At 41.0% G+C, this 18,250-nt stretch overlaps 1 protein-coding gene across 1 annotated transcript in view; it reads left to right on the forward strand.

Annotated features, from left to right (window-relative positions):
* The window catches only part of SLC1A1 (solute carrier family 1 member 1), a 106,291-nt gene that overhangs the window by 42,346 nt on the left and 45,695 nt on the right, over positions 1-18,250 (forward strand). The window contains exon 2 of the mRNA XM_060199788.1: positions 12,508-12,648. Within this exon, the coding sequence (XP_060055771.1) occupies positions 12,508-12,648 (141 nt within the window). The remainder of the gene's footprint in view (positions 1-12,507; positions 12,649-18,250) is intronic.

Below are 18,250 nucleotides of genomic sequence, written 5' to 3' on the forward strand. Positions count from 1 at the left end.
CAGGGAAGCTGTATTTCTTTATTCAGGAACAACGATTTATAAACTAAGACAAACTAATCACCAAACCGAACTCTGTTGCCTCTTTCCCCCGCGAAGGCACCAAGCACTCTCGAACTCTGGAATTCTGGAACTCTCTCAGGGTTCCTAGGGGCGGGGCCAAGCGGGCCCGCGAAACTAGCAGGACTGATCCAATTTTCTTGGCAGGGGGAGAGCTAGAACAACCCAATGTAAAGCATACAACAATTACCCCTTTTCTTTTTAACTAAATGACTACAGTATCAAGGGTGTGGGGTGAATAGAAACCTATATCGTACAGGCATTTTTAAAAAAAGAAACTGGCACAAACATGGAGAAACATGTAAGCAAGTAACAAGAACCAGTGTGCTGCCAAGGGAAGGCCTGAGGGGGCCATTTCTTGCCTCTGTGGGCAAAACTTTATCAGCTTAAAAAAAACATTTCTTGCCTCTGGGGGGCGTACTTGCCTTGACAGGCATTTGCATGGGGGTGGGGAACGGCCTAGAGTCTCAAAGGCAGCTGGCTGCAATTTACTTACTATGAAACAAAACTTGTTATTAGCATAACCACAGCACAATCTAAAATTTCTAATAGAGAAGGAATTTGAGACTTTTACATATCAACAACGTCTTTTTAACCTTTTGTTACACCCATTCAAGATGGAGACACACCCTAGGTGTGCGCAGGAAAGGAAACCTCAGGCATGAGAATAATTAGCATAGCCATTGTGTAATCTACCATTTCTAATAGAGAAGGTAATGGAGAGTTTTACATATCAACAAGTCTATTTAACCTTTTGTTTAGACCAACTTAGTTAAAATATATTGATTGTTAACTAATTTTTACCTCAGACTTTAAATGTAAGTTAATTTTATCTTTATGAGAATTACGTTGAAAACCTTTTTCATTTAACTTTCACTAGTAAGAATTTAGCCTTAAATTTACTGTTTACCAAACTTTAAACATACACATAAACATGGTCATTAATGCACAAGGAGAGAAACCTTTGTTACGAAGACATGTCATTTCAAACACGAATTTAGATATGTATTGTCTTAGTTGTTGGGGGGGTGCGTTGTCTAGTGGTGGTCTCTTGGGCAGCTTCACTTCTAGGAATTGCAGGTTGCGATCTCTGTACAAATCTCTGTGTACTCTAGCTTGTCTGCCTTCAGACCGGAGTTGAGGATCTCTGCCAGGATGTCCAGTTTCGGCAGGGAGCCCGGGAGGTTCGGGATCTGTCCAGAATTCATAGCACAAGGGCGGGCGGGCCAGCCTTGTAGAAGGCACGGGCCGAGGTGCCCAGGGGTGGCGACCATGATAGGCCACCGCGGCCCTGCCCCATGGCCCTGCCATGTCTGCTGCCCTGTTCCATGGCCCTGTCATATCTGCTGCCTTGCTCGCAGTGGCCGAGCAGCGTGGAGGGATCCCACGTCCAGTGCCCTGCGCCACGCAGTGGAGAGCCGGCTCCTGTGGGCTGGCCTGCGTGCTGGCATTGGGCTCTTGTGTGGTGGCATCAGGCTCCTGCATGTTGGCATCGGGCTCCAGCGTGTTGGCATCAGGCTCCTGTGGGCTGCGGGGCTGCGGGGCTGCGGGCACGGTGCGCGGGGTTGTATGGGCGCAGCCGGATGGCTGGCTGTTTAACCAGGTGGAAAGAACAGCTCCGCGCCTCGCCTCCCGTCCGCTGGCTCCTCCCGCTGGCTGTTCTGTGTTCGCCCGAGCGAGTGGAAACCACAGAGTGGTCCAGAGATAAATGTTCCAGAAACAGCAAAACAGTCTCATGAAGAATGAGCAAAGGCTTTTGGAGATCTCTTCACAAGCAGAAGAGAAGGCCATAGTACATAGGTAGCCAAATTGTCTTAACTTATCTGAGAGATGCGCAGGTCAGGTCCACGTGGGTGCTATTTGTTGTTAAAATTCGGTGGCTCTAGCTGGCTGGGCTAGCTTCACGGGCAGGTAACAGAGACGACCAGAGACATACGGCTGGGCAGGGAAGCTGTATTTTTTTATTCAGAAACAACGATTCACAAACTAACCCAAACTAATCACCAAACAAAACTCTGTTGCCTCTTTCCCCCGCGACGGCGCCAAGCACTCTCAAACTCTGCAACTCTGGAACTCTGGAACCCTCTCGGGGTTCCTAGGGGCGGGGCCAAGCGGGCCCACGAAACTAGCAGGACTGATCCAATTTTCTTGGCAGGGGGAGAGCTAGAACAACCCAATGTAAAGCATACAAACTTTACATGCCATGTAAAGTTTACTAACTAAAATATAGAAAGAGCTTGCCAACCTCAACAACAAGAAAACAAATGACCCCATCCAAAAATGGGGAGAGGACATGGACAGAATATTCACCACAGAAGAGATCCAAATGGCCGAGTAACACATGAAAAAATGCTCCAAGTCTCTGATTGTCAGAGAAATTCAAATAAAGACAACAATGAGATATCACTTCACTCCTGTGAGAATGTCATATATCAGAAAAGGTAACAGCAACAAATTCTGGAGAGGTTCTGGGGTCAAAGGGACCTTCCTGCACTGCTGGTGGGAATGTCAATTGGTCCAACTTCTGTGGAGAACAGTCTGGAGAACTCTCAGAAGGCTAGAAATCGATCCTATGATCCTGAAATTCCTCTCCTGGGGATGTATCCTAAGGAACCCAACACACCCATCCCAATAGATCTATGTACACATATGTTCTTAGTAGCACAATTTGTAGTAGCCAAAACCTAGAAGCAACCCAGGTGTCCAACAATAGTTGAGTGGCTGAGCAAATTGTGGTATATACACACAATAGAATACTACTCAGCTATAAAAAAATGGTGACTTCCCAGTTTTCAGCTGATCTTGGGTGGACCTTGAAAATATCATGTTAAGTGAAATAAGTCAGAAACAGAAGGATGAATATGGGATGATCTCACTCTCAGGCAGAAGTTGAAAAACAAGATCAGAAGAGAAAACACAAGTAGAACCTGAACTGGAATTGGTATGTTCCACCAAAGTAAAAGACTGATATGGGTGCAGGGGAAAATACAGGTCCAAAAAGAATGACAGAGGACCTAGTGGGGGTTGTATTGTTATATGGAAAACTGGGAAATGTTATGCATGTACAACCTATTATATTTACTGTCAAATGTAAAACATTTATTTCCCAAGAAATAAAAAAATAATGAAATAATTCTTTTTTTATTTATTTATTTTCCTTTTAACTGTTGCCCTTGTTGTTTACCATTGTTGTGGTTATTAATGTCGTTGTTGTTGGATAGGACAGAGAGAAATGGAGAGAGGAGGGGAAGACAGAGAGGAGGAGAGAAAGACACCTGCAGACCTGCTTCACCGCTTGTGAAGCAACTCCCCTGCAGGTGGGGAGCCGGGGCTCGAACTGGGATCCTTACGCAGGTCAGGCGATTTGCGCCAGGTGCGCTTTACCCACTATGCCATCACCCGACTCCCGAAATAATTCTTATAAAGTGCTTATAGCTCATAGTCTGGATCATAGTATATGGTCAGTAATTATTAACCATTATGTTATTATTTGCTACAGTAGAATGTGGAAAAATTAAAACAATTTCTCTTTGCAGTATTTGAGTTGATGAGATAGTGGGTGAATTTTCATATTTATTTCCTATATTATTACAAGTATTGATATTGTACATAATGCTTATTCTCTTTAATAATGTGTATATTATTAGAAACTCAGTAATATAATTGGAATTATTGTTATTAGTAAAAAATTTTCAGTAATATACATATTATTGTGTATACCTTATCTAATCCTCATGCTTGTGCAGTAAATATATTTTAAGGGTTTAAAATGAAAGCTATAAACTGAGAACATCTTGAATTGACATTCACATAAAAGAGCTTAACCTTGAACAGCACAGCTTTAAAGAAAAATATTTTTAAAAAGAATACAGTAGAAAAGAATCAACATCTGTGTATGTACAGCACAGTTAATTTTCAGTACCACTATTCATTTTATTCTTTTTATTTCCTGTCTATCAACACTCATCTTAGACTATCTTCATAGGTTAAAGGGTACAATTTAATTTGCCTTAATATGGAGACAATTAATATGGAGATTGCCTTAATATGTTTATCTATAATATCTTATAAATAAACATTTCACTGATAACTGAAAATATTTTTCCCTGGCCAATAAGTCTTATTTAGTCAAGCCAAGAAAGAGTCTGTGCACCAGAAAACCATTGTGAGGCTTTGATTAAAGATATTTTTATCTTTAATTTACTACAAATATCCTAAACCAGGAACAATGTCATTCTCACTAATCTTTTTTATTTACTTTTTATTTATAAAAAGGAAACACTGACCAAAATCATAGGATAAGAGAGGTGCAACTCCACACAATTCCCACCACCAGAACTCCATACCCACCCCCTCCCTTGATAGATTCCCTATCCTTTATCCTTCTGGGAGCATGGACCAAGGGACATTATGGGGTGCAGGAGGTGGAAGGTCTGACTTCTGTAATTGCTTCCCCGCTGAACATGGGCATTAACAGGTTGATCTATACTCCGAGCAAGCCTCTCTCATTCCCTGGTGGGGTGAGGCTCTGGGGAAGCGAGGCTCCAGGACACATTGGTGGGGTTATCTGCTCAGGGAAGTCCAGTTGGCATCACATTAGCATCTGGAACCTGGTGGCTGAAAGAAAAGTTAGCATATAAAGCCAAACAAATTGTTGACTACTCATGAACCTAAAGGTACAGATAAAGATTTGGGGTCTCCATTTTGTAGATAGGCCTATTTTAGTTATATTCCAAAGGGCCCGTGACTCTACTAGTTGTTTTTTTTTTTTTTCTTTTCTTTGGGGTTTTTTTGTTTGTTTGTTTGTTTTTTTCCTGAGCCTGATATCTGATATGCAGGTGGATCCAAGTTATTGTCTGGGGAGATGATGTTGTGGCTAGAAAAAAGGACCAGAAAGCTGGATCAGGGAAGAGAGTAGCTCCCAAATATGGGAAAGGTGTATAAATATTGTTGACTATAAACCCCATCGATTTGATCTGATCTGGGGCCTGTATTCAGCTTAGGAGCCTATGTGACCTCTGCATCCCTGTAGATCTGGACTCACATTCTGTGGTCATGAGTAGGAATATTCCAAGCTGCCCCAATTTCAGAACCCATCTACTTCAGGTGGAAGATAGAGTATGTTGTCCAGCTTCCCTTCAGGGGATGAGACATTTTCTACCATTGTTGATCCTTGTTGAGGGCAAGGTCCTATGGGGGGCCCACAAAGGGGTCTGTTGTGTTGTTCCTGATAGAGATGACCAGTAACAATGGAGAGAGGGATTTATTTGAGGCCTAGGCCCATCTTGTCTTGTTTGAGAATCTCAGGACTCCCCAACTAGGGCCCCAGCTGATGGGGTGACCTGATAGTGACTAACGAGTCATCATTAAAGTATGCCAGTCTCTTGCCCTTATTCAGCTTTTGCAGTCCTTACTTTGATAAGGTTAGCTTTGGAGTGAGGGAAGTGTAATAGGAAGTAGGTGAAGAGGGTGTCTGAGTCTAAGTAAACACTATTTCATTAGGAACTTTATGGTGTCTTTTTAGATCTTTCTACCTGCTTGCTGCGTATACTGACTCACTGCAGACTATTGTGCACTTTTGCTTTCAGGTATATATTTTGCTCTAATTTATGAATACACGTGAATATATGCCCTATCTCATGGGACCTGGTCTATATCTAGGTTTTGGGACTTTGTTAGGAAGTGGGCCACCCAAAATGGAATTAGAGAATCCTATGAAAGGAAAGGTCTCACCTGAGTAATGAGACTCGTAATGAGGTATGGGTTGATATTCCGTGCCTGCTGTCTCTGGAAACAGTCTGAAGTGAAGCATGCCAAGGTAGTACTCACTGTGTTGATTAGGTTGGGATCGGCAGATGCAATATCATTTGGTATGAATTGAGAGAAGCATGCAGGAAAGTGAGAGGTTCCAAGACTGGGGGAAATATAGGCTCTGTAGAGGAAATAGGAGGTTCCTGCTGTTTTAGGGTTTAAGAAGGCAATAGATAGTTATTACTATAATCAGATTATTTGGCAATTGGGTTAACTTTGAAAATCCTTTTGTTAGTATTTGCTGTATCACACACATCACCATAATTTATGTCCTTTGACATTATTTGTATATAGCTGTGTCTTTTTTTTTCTTTATAAAAAGGAAACATTGACAAAACCATAGGATAAGACAGGTACAACTCCACACAATTCTCACCATCAGAACTCCGCATCTCATCCCCTCCCCTGATAGCTTTCCTATTCTTTATCTTTATATCTGTGTTATATAGAGTAATGCCACCGGTTGCTTCTGTTCTCCCTGGTCTAAGCTTTTAGGAGAGTCAACATTTCCAAGACTCAGCCTATGATCTGTGTATTAAAAAGTTTGAGACATTCAATCAATTTTCCCCTCGCATTAATTAAATAGTGATTTATATGACTAAAAGTTAATAGAAGTATACATAAACACCATTCCCACCACCAAAAGACTGTGTCCCATCCTATCCACCTCCCTTCCCCCCCATTTGTTGCTGCTGTCCTTTTTGATGTATACCTTTCTCACAGGGGTGAGGTGGTATCTCAATGGTGACTTTATTTGCATTTCTCTGACCTGGATCAATTTTTCATGTGTTTGTTGGCCATTCTCACTAATATTAACCAAATGCAATTCAACTGCCACTTTGGCCTAATTTTTATGACTACAAAAAAGCACAAATATATGAGAAGAAAGGCTGGGTAGGACTTGAAATTTATTGGAGGGAGTAGATATTAGTAGATTGGTATAATTAATTCTGTGTGACTTTGTTCTCTTATTTTAGTTTCTAGAAGTATTTGGACAGTACTTTTCATAAACTTAATGAGAAAATATTGCCCCAGTACTTATAAGTCAGCGCTACAGAGCTGGCAATTTTAATTATTTATTTTTTAGTGAAAGAAAGAGATACAGAGAGAAAGACCAGAGAACTGCTCAGCTCTGGCTTCTGTGGGTGCTGGGGATTGAACCTACTGAACCTCAGGCATAAGAGTCTTTTTGCAGAACCATTATGCTATCTACCCAGCCTACCAGCCACTTCTGTCTGAGGGCACCGGGTGGCATCTATGGCCAAGGGTGAATCTTCCAAATTCTTTTCTGGGTCTTGGGTCATATATTCATTCTTCTTTTCAGCACAACAAAAGAGGAAGTATTGGAATACAATTTATGTTTCTTGATTTCAAGAACATACCTGATAGAAAGCTTTTATTACCAAAAACAACAATTCATGGTGCTTGTCACCTTTGATTGCTTTCTTTTTTTTTTTAATTTTTTATTTAAGAAAGGATTAATGAACAAAAGCATAAGGTAGGAGGGGTACAACTCCACACAATTCCCACCACCCAATCTCCATAACCCACCCCCTCCCATGATAGCTTTCCCATTCTCTATCCCTCTGGGAGCATGGACCCAGGGTCGTTGAGGGTTGCAGAAGGTAGAAGGTCTGGCTTCTGTAATTGCTTCCCCGCTGAACATGGGCGTTGACTGGTCGGTCCATACTCCCAGTCTGCCTCTCTCTTTCCCTAGTAAGGTGTGTCTCTGGGGAAGCTGAGCTCCAGGACACATTGGTGGGGTCTTCAATCCAGGGAAGCCTGGCCAGCATCCTGGTGGCATCTGGAACCTGGTGATTGAAAAGAGAGTTAACATACGAAGCCAAACGATTTGTTGAGCAATCATGGATCCCAAGCTTGGAATAGTGGAGAGGAAGTGTTAGGGAGGTACTCACTGCAAACTCTAGTGTACTACTGCTTTCAGGTATATATTTTGCAGTAGTTTATGGATACGTGTGCACATAAGCTCTCTCTCACAGAAACTGGTGTATATCTAGGTTATGGGACTTTGTTAGAAAGTGAACTACCTGAGATGAAATTAGAGTGTACTTTAAAATTAAAGGTCTCACCCGAGTAATGAAGCTGAAGGGTTGTCATTCCACACGTGAAGTCTCTGGACACAGTCTGAGGTGAAGCATGTTGAGGTGGCAATCGTTGCGTTGGTTAGGTTGTGATCGGCGGATGCAATATTATTTGGTTTGATTGCTTTCAAATGGCTCCTGATGGTGATTTTATATGTCCCATATTAATAAGAAGGAAAAAATAATATCTGCAAATATAGGAGGATAAAATCAAGCTATCAGGTTTTTCCAAAATACATCATGTAAAGTTAATAACTTTGGTCTTTGAGTGCATTAGGAAATTCATGTCTCTTGACCTTCAAGTTCGTTCATAGCTATGCCAAGCTGTAATTTTTCACAAGCTAATTATCTGAGTTTGTGAATTAACATTTCCAGTCATTTCTTCTGTGAATCTTCCTGCTTTCAGTCATTTTTGTTTCCAATCAGCCTATCATCTTCAGAGACTGATGGTGAAAAATGTTGTGCAAATCATCCCAGCCCTTTTTATTTCTCAAATTTAAAAAGAGAAAGTGGGAGGTGGGCTATGAGGGTGGGGTTGAGCCTACTCAACTCAGTATAATCTTTCTAGAACCATTTGGAAGCTGATGAAGAAATGTTTGTTTGTTTTCTATTTTTATTTGATAGGACAGAGAGAAACTAGGAGGGGGTGGGAGATGGAGATCAGGTGGTGGTGCACCTGACTAAACACATACATTACAGTGTACAAGGATGCAGGTTCAAGCCCCTGGTCCCGACCTGTAGGGGGAAAGCTTCACAAGTGGTGAAGCAGGGCTGCAGGTGTTTCTCTGTCTCTTACCCTATCTCCCTTCCCTTTCAATTTCTTTCTGACTCTGTTCAATAATAAATAAAGTAAAGGGGCCAGGCAGTGGCACACCTGGTTGAGTGCACACATTACAGTGCACAAAGACGCAGGTTCAAGCCCCCGCTCCACACCTGCTGGAGGAAAGCTTAACAAGTGGTGAAGCAGGGCTGCAGGTGTCTTTCTGTCTTTCTATTTCCCCCTCCCTTCTCAATTTCTCTGCCTCTGCCCAATAATAAATACAAACAAAATATTAAAAAGAAAGAAAATTAATTAAGAGAGAGAGAGTAAAGAGGAAAGATACCAGTAGACCTGTTCATGAAGTGTCCCCCACTTCAGGTGGGGATTAGGAACTGTAACCTGAATCTTTGTGCCTGGTAATATGTACACTCAACCGGGTGCACCACCACCCAGCCCCAAGAAGAAATGTTTAAATTCTGTGATTTTTAATTATCACAGTCATCACATAGAAGCAAAAGTGTCATTTAGCTTGCTCTTCCCTCCTTTATGTTAGCTAGTTCTTATGCACAAGGGAATATTTTCTTTCTTTTTTTTTCATTTCTTTATTTGGGGGTTAATAGCTTATAGTCAACAGTAAAATACAATTGTTTGTACATGTACAACATTTCCACATAACAATACAAACCCCACTAGGTCCTCCTCTGCCATCATGTTCCAGGACCTGAACCCTACCCCCACCTGAGTCTATTACTTTGGTGCAGTACACCAACTCTAGTCCAGGTTCTGCTTAGTGTCTTCCACAAGGGAATATTTTCTAATAATAGTACATTGAAAAAACAAGGTTAGATTTTTCCTTTTGACTTAGAGGCCAAACTTAACCCCATCGTCAGCAAGGTCTACATATGCTGAGCTGACAGTAGGAGTATATGATTCTATGCAGTTCCTGGAGATTACTTTTCACACCTATCATCCGGAGCCTTAGACAGGGAATCCTGGAATTCCCACAGAGATATGATGGGCTAGACCTCTAACAGATCCCTCTCTCCACCATCACTGATCATCTCATCAGGAACCCATATCTCATATATCATATCACAAGCCCTCTGGTGGGCCTCAACAGGACTTTGCCCTCAGTGTAGAACAACAGTGGTAGAAACTGCCTCCATTCTCCGAAAGAAGGCTGGGTCAGCATACTCTGCCACTTGAGGTTTGACTGGTCCTGAAATAAGTGCAGCCTTGAATGTTCCTAGCTGTTACCATGGGATGTGAGCTCAGACCGACAGGGATACAGAGTGGGGCTGGGCAGTGGTGCAGCGGGTTAAGCACAAAGCACAAGGACCAGCGTAAGGATCCCGGTTCGAGCCCCCAGCTCCCCACCTGCAGGGAGTGGGGGTTGCTTCGCAAGTGGTGAAGCAGGTCTCAGGTGTCTATCTTTCCTCCTCTTTGTCTTCCCCTCCTCTCTCGATGTCTCTCTGTCCTGTTCAACAGCAACAACAGCTGTAACATCAGTAACAACCACAAGAAGGGCAACAAAATGGGGAAAATGGCCTCTGAGAGCAGTGGATTCATAGTGCTGGCACCGAACCCCAGCAATAACCCTGGAGGCAAAAAAAAAAAAAAAAGACAGGGATACAGAGGTTACACAAGATCGTATGCTAAATATGAATAGACATGGGATCTAGGTCAGATGAATGGGGTTTACAATTAATGGTATTTTATATTATTTTTTCATATTTGGGAGATACTCTCTGCCCTGATTTAGCTTTAGGTCAGATGAATGGGGTTTACAATTAATGGTATTTTATATTCATTTTTCATATTTGGGAGATACTCTCTGCCCTGATTTAGCTTCTAGTCCTATTCCCAACTCTGAATCCATCTTCCAAGACAATACCTTCAGCCCACCTGCATGTTACCTGTAGGGCTTGGGCAAAATATAATAAAGTTTTGGGCCCCTTGGAATATACATAAAATAGACTTCCTAGCTTCTTCTAACATGAAGACCCCCAAATCACATCTGCTATATTCTTACCTTTTGGTTCCTAATTATTAAACAATTTGTTATGCTTTGTATCCTAATACTTTTCAGCCACCAAGTTGTGACTCTATCCTGATTTCCCTGGGCAGATGACCTCTCCAATGTGTACTGGAACCCCACCTCCCCAAAACCCTACCCCACTAGGGAAAGATAGGAACAGGCTGGGGGTATGTGGATCAATCTACCAATGCCCATGTCCAGCAGAAAAGCAATTACAGAGAAACCAGACCTCCCACCTTCTCCAGTCCATAAATATCTTTGGTCCATATTTCCTGAGAGATAAAGAATACAGAACCTTGCAATGGAGGGGGTGGGATACTGTACTCTGGTGGAGGGAATTGTATGGAATTGGGGTGGGGTTAGATAGCATAATGGTTATGCAAATAGACTCTTGCCAGAGGCTCTGGAAATCCAATTTCAATGTAGAGTTGAGCAGTGCTCTGCAAAAAAAAAAAAAATGCAGAATTGTATGGAATTGTACCCCTCTTATCCCACAATCTTGTTGGTCATTATTAAATCAATAATAATAAAAAAAGAAAAAAGAGGGGAGGCTGGGTGGTAGTGCACTGGGTTAAGCACACATAGTACAAAGTACAAGGACTGGTTCAAGGATCCCGGTTCAAGCCCCCAGCTCCCCATTTGCAGGAGGGTCACTTCACAGGTGGTGAAGTAGGTCTGCAGGTGTCTTACCTTTCTCTCCCCCTCTCTATTTTCCCCTCTTCTCTTGATTTTTCTCTGTCCTATCCAACAATGACAATAATAACAGCAATAACAATAACAACAACAACAATGGGGGAAAATGATGGCCTCCAGGGGCAGTGGATTTGTAGTGCAGGCATCATAGCACAGGCATAGAGCCCCGTCGATACCCTGGAGGCAAAAAGAGAGATAGAAAGAGAGAGAGAGAGAAAGAAAGAAAGAAAGAAAGAAAGAAAGAAAGAAAGAAAGAAAGGTGGAAAAGTGGGTGTGTGAAAACTAGTTATTTTGGTTTTGACTAAAAATGACATTTTTCTTTCTCATTATTCTTTGATGGTCTGTCATTATAGTAAGTATGATTAAAGAGGGAAACAATAGCAAAAGCTCTTATGTGAAGTATATCTGCTAAAGAAGTTAATTCACTACTCATTGTCTTTTCAAATATGGATATTTTGAGGCCGGTGGTGGCACTCCTAGATGAGCACACATGTGACAGTGCACAAGGACCTGGATTCAAGCCCCTCTCCCCACCTGCCAGGGGGAAGCTTCTTGAGCGGTGAAGCAAGTGTTACAGGTGTCTGCCTCTTTCTCTCTCTCCCTTACTCTCTCCCTCTCCCTCTCTCCCCCTTTTCTCTAAATTTCTCTCTGCAGTACCCAATAAAATAAATCAAATTTAAAAAATAGGAGCCAGGCCATGGCATACCAGTTTGAGAGTACATGTTATGATGCACGGGGACCCAAGTTCAAGTCTCTGGTCCCCACCTGGAGGGAAAGATTAACAAGTGGGGAAGTAGCACTGCAGGCATTCTCTTTCTCTCTCCCTCTCTATATCCCCTTTCTCTCTCAATTTCTGTCTGTCTCTATTCAATAAATGAATAAAATAAAAATTATAATGTGTATATTTTGGGTGTAATTTGTAGGTGCATGGGAAATTTTATCTAAACTTTTTCTTGCTATTAAGATTTTATTTTTGAGAGGCATTCTTCCATGGAAATATATACAGAACTCAATGCTGTTCCTCTTTCCATCCTTGTTTTTCTTAGGGATCACCGTTGGAGTCTTGGTTCGAGAATATAGCAAGCTGTCTACTCTGGATAAATTCTACTTTGCCTTTCCTGGAGAAATTTTAATGAGGATGCTGAAACTCATCATTTTGCCATTAATTATATCCAGCATGATTACAGGTACCTTGAGAAAACTGATGTTCTCTATGATTATTTAAAGAACCATACTTAAGTTGTTCTTTTCTAATTATGGAAAAATCTAAATGCATCTGATCACTCTCTCTTCTCCCTCCACCCCCAGTGCTGCTCACATGGAAAGTGTGCATTGCTTGAAAGGACGTACTTCAGTCCTTACCAAGTGGCATTGCTCTGCCTGTAGCCATCCACCACAACTCAAATCTTCTTTTGACCAGCTATCAATATAAGACATCTTAGGGCAAGATACAGTTATTCTCAAACATCACAAATCAAACTCTGGCCAGAGCACAGAAGAAGGAGAAAAAAAGAAAATAAAAACTATGTACACACACTTTTTTTTTCTTTTAACTCAAATGTTAGTGTCCATGTGTGAAACATGATTATCATTCTGATGATGCCTGTAGTTTACTCAACTGTATTCTTCCCCCACTTTCTCAGCAACTATGTTCAGGGTTCCTTTTCCCCTTCTCCCATTTCCACTGCTCCACAAAATTCATAACTTGTTACAGAACTTACTACCTGCCCTGGTAATTTCCTCAAAGACCAGTGCCAAGTGCTGTGGGTTTACACCAATACCATTGCCTGGCATTTTAAAATCTGAACACATGACTGCGGAATTTGAGAATATAATTTTCTTTACTGATGATTACATTATAGAAAAAGCAGTTTTGTAGCTAGAGATTAACATGGTTTAGGGCTGGGGAGACAGCATCATGATCATGCAAACACCTCTCATACCTGAGGCTGTGAAATCCTAGGTTCAACCCCTGCCACTACTGTAAACTGAGTTGAGCAGTGCTCTAATAAAAACAAATTAATTTTTAAAAGAGATTAATATGGGGGGTAGTATAATTAAGTTATGCAAAAGGCTTTCATGCTTGAGGCTCCAAAGTTCCAGATTCAATCCCCCATGCCACTATAAGCCAGAACTGAGCAGTGCTCTAACAAATAAACATGAATGTAGTTTACAAAAAAAAAAATTCCTTTGTCTGGTTTTGGTAAACTTTTCTGTAGTTTTTTGTACTTACCTCAACTCTAGTAGTGTGAGATAACAGTCAACAAAGTTCTCTGCTTGCAAATGTAACCAAGTAACTATGAGTCTTGCCATGTATTATTTGGGGGAGTTTTTTCTCCACTGCCATTGAAGAAACCTAGGACTCATCCATGTAATGTACTGGATTGTAGTTGTCAGAAGAGAGGTAGGTGCTAAGGTCCACTGCATTCAGCAGCTTCATGTCATGGAAAATTGTAGATTCAGCTACTGGGCTTTGCAAGTACCAAACTCCAGTCAAAACAGATCCCTTGGGTGCCTTGTTCTTAAATGTTCTTGGTGTTCCTGAGTATGCTTATTCCTGAAATGAGCATAACCGTTACGCTGTTTCCTCTACCCTTATTTATATATTTAATTATGTTTGAAATGCCAGGCTCCAGTTAGGGCCTGAAGCTTAAATCAACAGACAGAAGTTTGTACCATATTACATTTGTTTGTTTAACTTTAAACTATCATAACTGTTTAAAATTTGAAAGATTTCAGGCATGTATACAGATTTCTGACTTCCTCTGAAGATAAGTAAGATTAGGAAACACTATACCCCTAATACATCAACAGTATTCTAGAGGGTGCCAGTCAATAGTACACATGGTTAACACACAGGTTACCATGCACAAGGGCTCAGGTTCAAGCCCCCACTCCCCACCTGCAGGGGGGACACTTCACAAGTGGTGAAGTAGGTCTGCAGGTCTCTCTCTCTCTCTCTCCCTCAACTTCTCTCTGTCCTATCCAATAACATAGAATTTTTTTTAAGAAAAAGGGAGCAGGGAATGGCCTTCGGGAACAGTGAGTTAGTAGTGCTAGAACCAAGCCCCAACAATCACCCTGGTGGCAGTAAAAACAACAAGCAAATAAAAATGGTATTCTAGAGAAAGCTGAGGGACATCTCCATTTAGTTGGAGAAAATGCATGTGAAGATGTCACAGCCCCTGCCATTCCATATAGCCTAATGCTTCATATACTCCACTCATTTTTATTACCTGCTGACCCTTGTAGACATTGATTGTATCGATAGTTAGCACTTCCAGCGTTTGCCAGATCAAAAATCCTTCATCTTTTTTATGTTTTTTGGGGGGGACATTGTAGAATCTTAGGACAAGAAAAATGCTCAGAGTTGTACATACACACTGTATTTTGAGGGATGATCAGGTGGGTAGACTTGCATGCCTGAAGATTTGGGTTTGATTCCTGTTACTGCATATGCCAGATCAGTGCTCTGATTATATTCTCATACTCTTTCTCTCCTTTTCTTTCACTCTCTGTCTCCTCGCTGCCCCCCCCCATAAAAAATATAATTAAATGAAAAATCTTGTGTCTTAAAAGGTTGATCCAAATTAGCCAGCAAGTCAAAATTCATACAGAAGCCAGATTCAGAGGGACCAGGTAGTGGAACACCTGGTTAAGTGCACATATTAAAATGTGCAGTGACCCAGGCTCAAGCCCCTGGTCCACACCTGCCAGGAAAAAGCTTCAAGAGCAGTGAAGCAGTATTGCAGGTGTCTCTCTCCCTCTCAATCTTCCATCCCTCTCAGTTTCTGTCTTGGCAAATAAAGTAAATTTATTAACTTTTTTAAAAAATTAAAAAACAGAAACCAGGTCAAGAAGAAAAGGTAGATACTGTGTGAATATACTGGTTGTATACTGATCAGCCTTGCAAATAATCTAAGAAAATAATTTGCTACCCTCAGCATTCCACTTGCATAGCCCAGCTGATTTCTGAAGCTGTAGCACAAGTTTAGTAATTTTAGTAATTTTTAAGTTTAGTAAAACTCCCAGCAGCTAAACAGGCAAGAGAGAGAGAGAGAGATCACTATGAATTCAGTGCAAGGACTAGGTTTGAGCTCCAGCTCCCCAGCTGCAGGGGGGTTGCGTCTGCAGGTGTCTCTTTCTCTCTCTCTCTCTCTCTCTGTCTGTCTTCCCCTCCCTTCTCAATTTCTCTCTGTCCTATCCAATAAAATAGTGGGGGGGAAGCCCACTAGGAGCAATAGATTTGTAGTACTGGCTCCAAGCCCCAGCAAAAACCCTGGAGGCAAAAAAAAAAAAAAAAACAGAAATAAAATGGTCATAGATTCGAAGGGCCTGAACAAAGAAGGATGGAAATAATGATGCCATCTTCACACTTTAAATTACCAGAATAGAAGGAAAAAGTAAAAACACTGGTGTTGGCAAAGTATAGGAAAGTGGGCTCTGTTACTATATAAATTGGTACAATATTTTTTTGAGCATGTTCTCTTCTTCTACTTAGTAATCCTACTTGGATTCATCATAAAGAAATAATCAGAGATATGCTTAAAGACTTAGGCATCAGTGGGGTAGATAGCATAATGGCTATGCAAAGAGACTCTCATGCCTGAGACTCCAAAGTCCCAGGTTCACTCCCCCACACCACCATAAACCAGAGCCAAGTAGTGTTCTGGTATATTTAAAATAAAAAAAAAAAAAGACTTAGACATAAGCATGTTCATGGTAACATTTTCTTGTAATGCTGATTAATAATAAGTAAATCAAATCCATGTTATTCCTATAAATTAGGATTCTATTCTACCAGTTTAAAATCTAATTTTAGAAACATGTATAACAACATATGCATATGTTCCTGACAGTATAAAGCAAAAGGATAAAACAAATCGCACAAGAGAATGTTATATAAATCCAAATGTTATTAATATCTACATATGTTGTTTAAGTTGGGATCAAAGCCAAACCATTAACAGTGGTTAGGTCTGGGCAGTGCTCTGGGCTCTCTTTCATAAAAGGAGCAAGTCTTCCTACCCCCCTCCCCAAGCCTAGGTACTCCCAGAGCCATCCCCTCCCGGGCCTGTGACTGTGGGGGGAACTCCAAAGGAGCAGGTCTTCAAAAGCCTTTAGTGTTCTGCAGCTCATTCTCCTACTTTTTTATTAGGCCAAAGGAAGTGCTTGTTCAGAACCAGGGAGAAATTGAATGTTTACCCTAAGGACACACAGATTAGAGGTAGAGACAGTAAAAATTGAGACCCAAGACTCATGATCTGTTCATCTGCATTAAAGAAACTCTCTTGCACTTCTACCTTCTGCACCCCAAAAACAACCTTGATCCATACCCCCAGCAGGGGAGAAGTGATAGGATAAAGATAAGAGGGCTGTGAACTCCAGCTCCATCAGCACCCAAAGAGAGAGGGGGGAAAGGAAAGGGACATATGGAGGTGTTTATATTGTCATGAGTGGCTTGGAGGGGAAGAGAGGATTGAATCAGAAAAAAAAGGGGGGCAACTATGTATAAATGTGGACAGATAGTTGTAGAGATGATGGTTGGCCCTTGTCTACAACCTTAGGGGAACTGTGATGGATTGCAGTGGGGAGACTGAGGATTCAGAACTCTGGTTATGGGAATGGTGTGGATTCAAATCCTTTGTCAACATGTAATTTCATAATATAAAACTAAATAAATAATTTAAAAAATAAATAAATCTAAGAAATATCTCTTGCCTGATGAATAAGTTAAAAAAAACTTCCATCATAAAAGACTCTACGGACATAAAAAAATAATAATAATAATAATAATACTTGATTTAAAGGAAAAAATCAAAGCCAGTCAAATAGTTCACTTGGAGAATACACTGCTTTGCCATCTGTGCATCCCAGATTTGAGCCTGGTCCTCTACCACACTAAATGAAGCTCTAATGCTCTGATACCTGCTGTTCTCTCTCTCTCTCTCTCTCTCTCTCTGTTTTCCCCCAACCCCCATCTATCTGAAAATAAATGAATGAATCCCTCTTCCTGTGCTCATGTTAATCAGGGAAATCTGAATATAGATTGACTATTAGATGGTGTCAAAATTATTGATAGTTTTGTTAGAGGTGATAATGGCTTATAACTATAGAAGAAAAATCTTTATTTTTATGTTTATATAGAATCATGTAGGGGATAAAATGATAGTGTCTGTCCTATGCTTTCAAACAGAGATTGAGAGAGAAGGTACCATAGACATAAACCAAAGTATTTTCAGAGACAAAATCTTACCCATAACTTACATCTGGAGAGTCACACGTGTGCCAGGCCCACAGTGTCTGTGCCTGGGGCCTGTTTCATTTAGACTTTGTCAGCTGTGTTTATAGCAGACTGCCCAGAAAACAGCAGAGGAAATGGCTTATGAATGTGACTCAGAGTTACAAGTCTGGAAAATGCTGGGCCAGGTCTCACCACCAGTGAGTTGATTTGGGTTACATTTTCTTTCTTTCTTTCTTTCTTTCTTTCTTTCTTTCTTTCTTTCTTTCTTTCTTTCTTTTCCTTTCTTTCTTTTCCTTTTTTCAGTCACTTTATTTATTTATAAGGTACTTGCCACAATTTCTTTTTTTATTGATTTAATAATGATCTATAAGACTGTAGGATAAGAGGGGTACAATCCCACACTATTCCACCATCAGAGTTCTGTATCCCATCCTCTCCATTGGAAACTTTCCTGTTTTTTGTTTAAGATTTTATTTATTAGTGAGAAAGATAAGAGGAGAGAAAGAAAGAACCATAGATTACTCTGGTACATGTGCTGCCGGGGA

Source organism: Erinaceus europaeus, chromosome 10 (genome assembly GCF_950295315.1).
Source record: "Erinaceus europaeus chromosome 10, mEriEur2.1, whole genome shotgun sequence".
Taxonomy (NCBI): Eukaryota; Metazoa; Chordata; class Mammalia; order Eulipotyphla; family Erinaceidae; genus Erinaceus; species Erinaceus europaeus.